Source organism: Buceros rhinoceros, unplaced genomic scaffold, assembly GCF_000710305.1.
Source record: "Buceros rhinoceros silvestris isolate BGI_N320 unplaced genomic scaffold, ASM71030v1 scaffold37381, whole genome shotgun sequence".
Classification (NCBI taxonomy): Eukaryota; Metazoa; Chordata; class Aves; order Bucerotiformes; family Bucerotidae; genus Buceros; species Buceros rhinoceros.
In genome coordinates this window covers 1,024-1,657 of record NW_010393121.1, presented here as the reverse complement: position 1 = coordinate 1,657, position 634 = coordinate 1,024, and the positions used below count along the sequence as shown (strand labels likewise).

At 55.0% G+C, this 634-nt stretch overlaps 1 protein-coding gene across 1 annotated transcript in view; it reads right to left on the bottom strand.

The window, feature by feature from the left end:
* HOXA10 (homeobox A10) overlaps positions 1-245 on the bottom strand; it is a 3,203-nt gene extending 2,958 nt beyond the window's left edge. The window contains exon 1 of the mRNA XM_010144755.1: positions 50-245. Coding sequence (XP_010143057.1) covers positions 50-245 — 196 coding nt within the window. The remainder of the gene's footprint in view (positions 1-49) is intronic.
* Positions 246-634: the final 389 nt, after the last annotated feature.

Below are 634 nucleotides of genomic sequence, written 5' to 3'. Positions count from 1 at the left end.
AAAACGGGGAAGAGGCCGCAGCTTTGCAGCCGGTAGGACAGTTCGGACGCTTGTGGCAGGTAGATACCACTGTTGGGATAGTAGCCGCCTCCGCCTCCGCCTCCTGCTCCTGCTCCCGCCGCTTCCCCTCTGCCCGAGCTGATCAAGGAGTCTACCAAAAAAGAGTTTGCAGCCGGACTCTCGGAGCATGACATTGTTGTGGAATAATTTGGCGAAGGGAGCAGATAGCCCTTTCTGGCTGACATTTCTTGTGCAAAACATGCTGAATATGATTAGAGATACCCTCGCACCACGGCAGACGCTTGCAGCCAATGGAAGCCCGAGCCTCCCCAGCAACCCCTCCCCGTCTGGTTTCGTATGCACGGAGCTGCTCTCAGGTCGACCTCTGAATTTGGGAGATAGATGTATATTAATGTGTAATATGGATTTCCATAGACTCGGCGCGCCCACATGGGCGAGTGCCTGCGCCTGGAAGAGAGCCGCGCTCCGGCCAAGGGGAAGGAGAGGGCTTTGAGAAGGGGAAGGAGGAGGCTTTGCTACTACTGGCTCCAAGTTTTGCTCCCCTCTTATCACACTCACTGCTATAAAATAGCCCGGTGGTCATGATGTTTATCAAACCTAGGCCGAAGCGGTG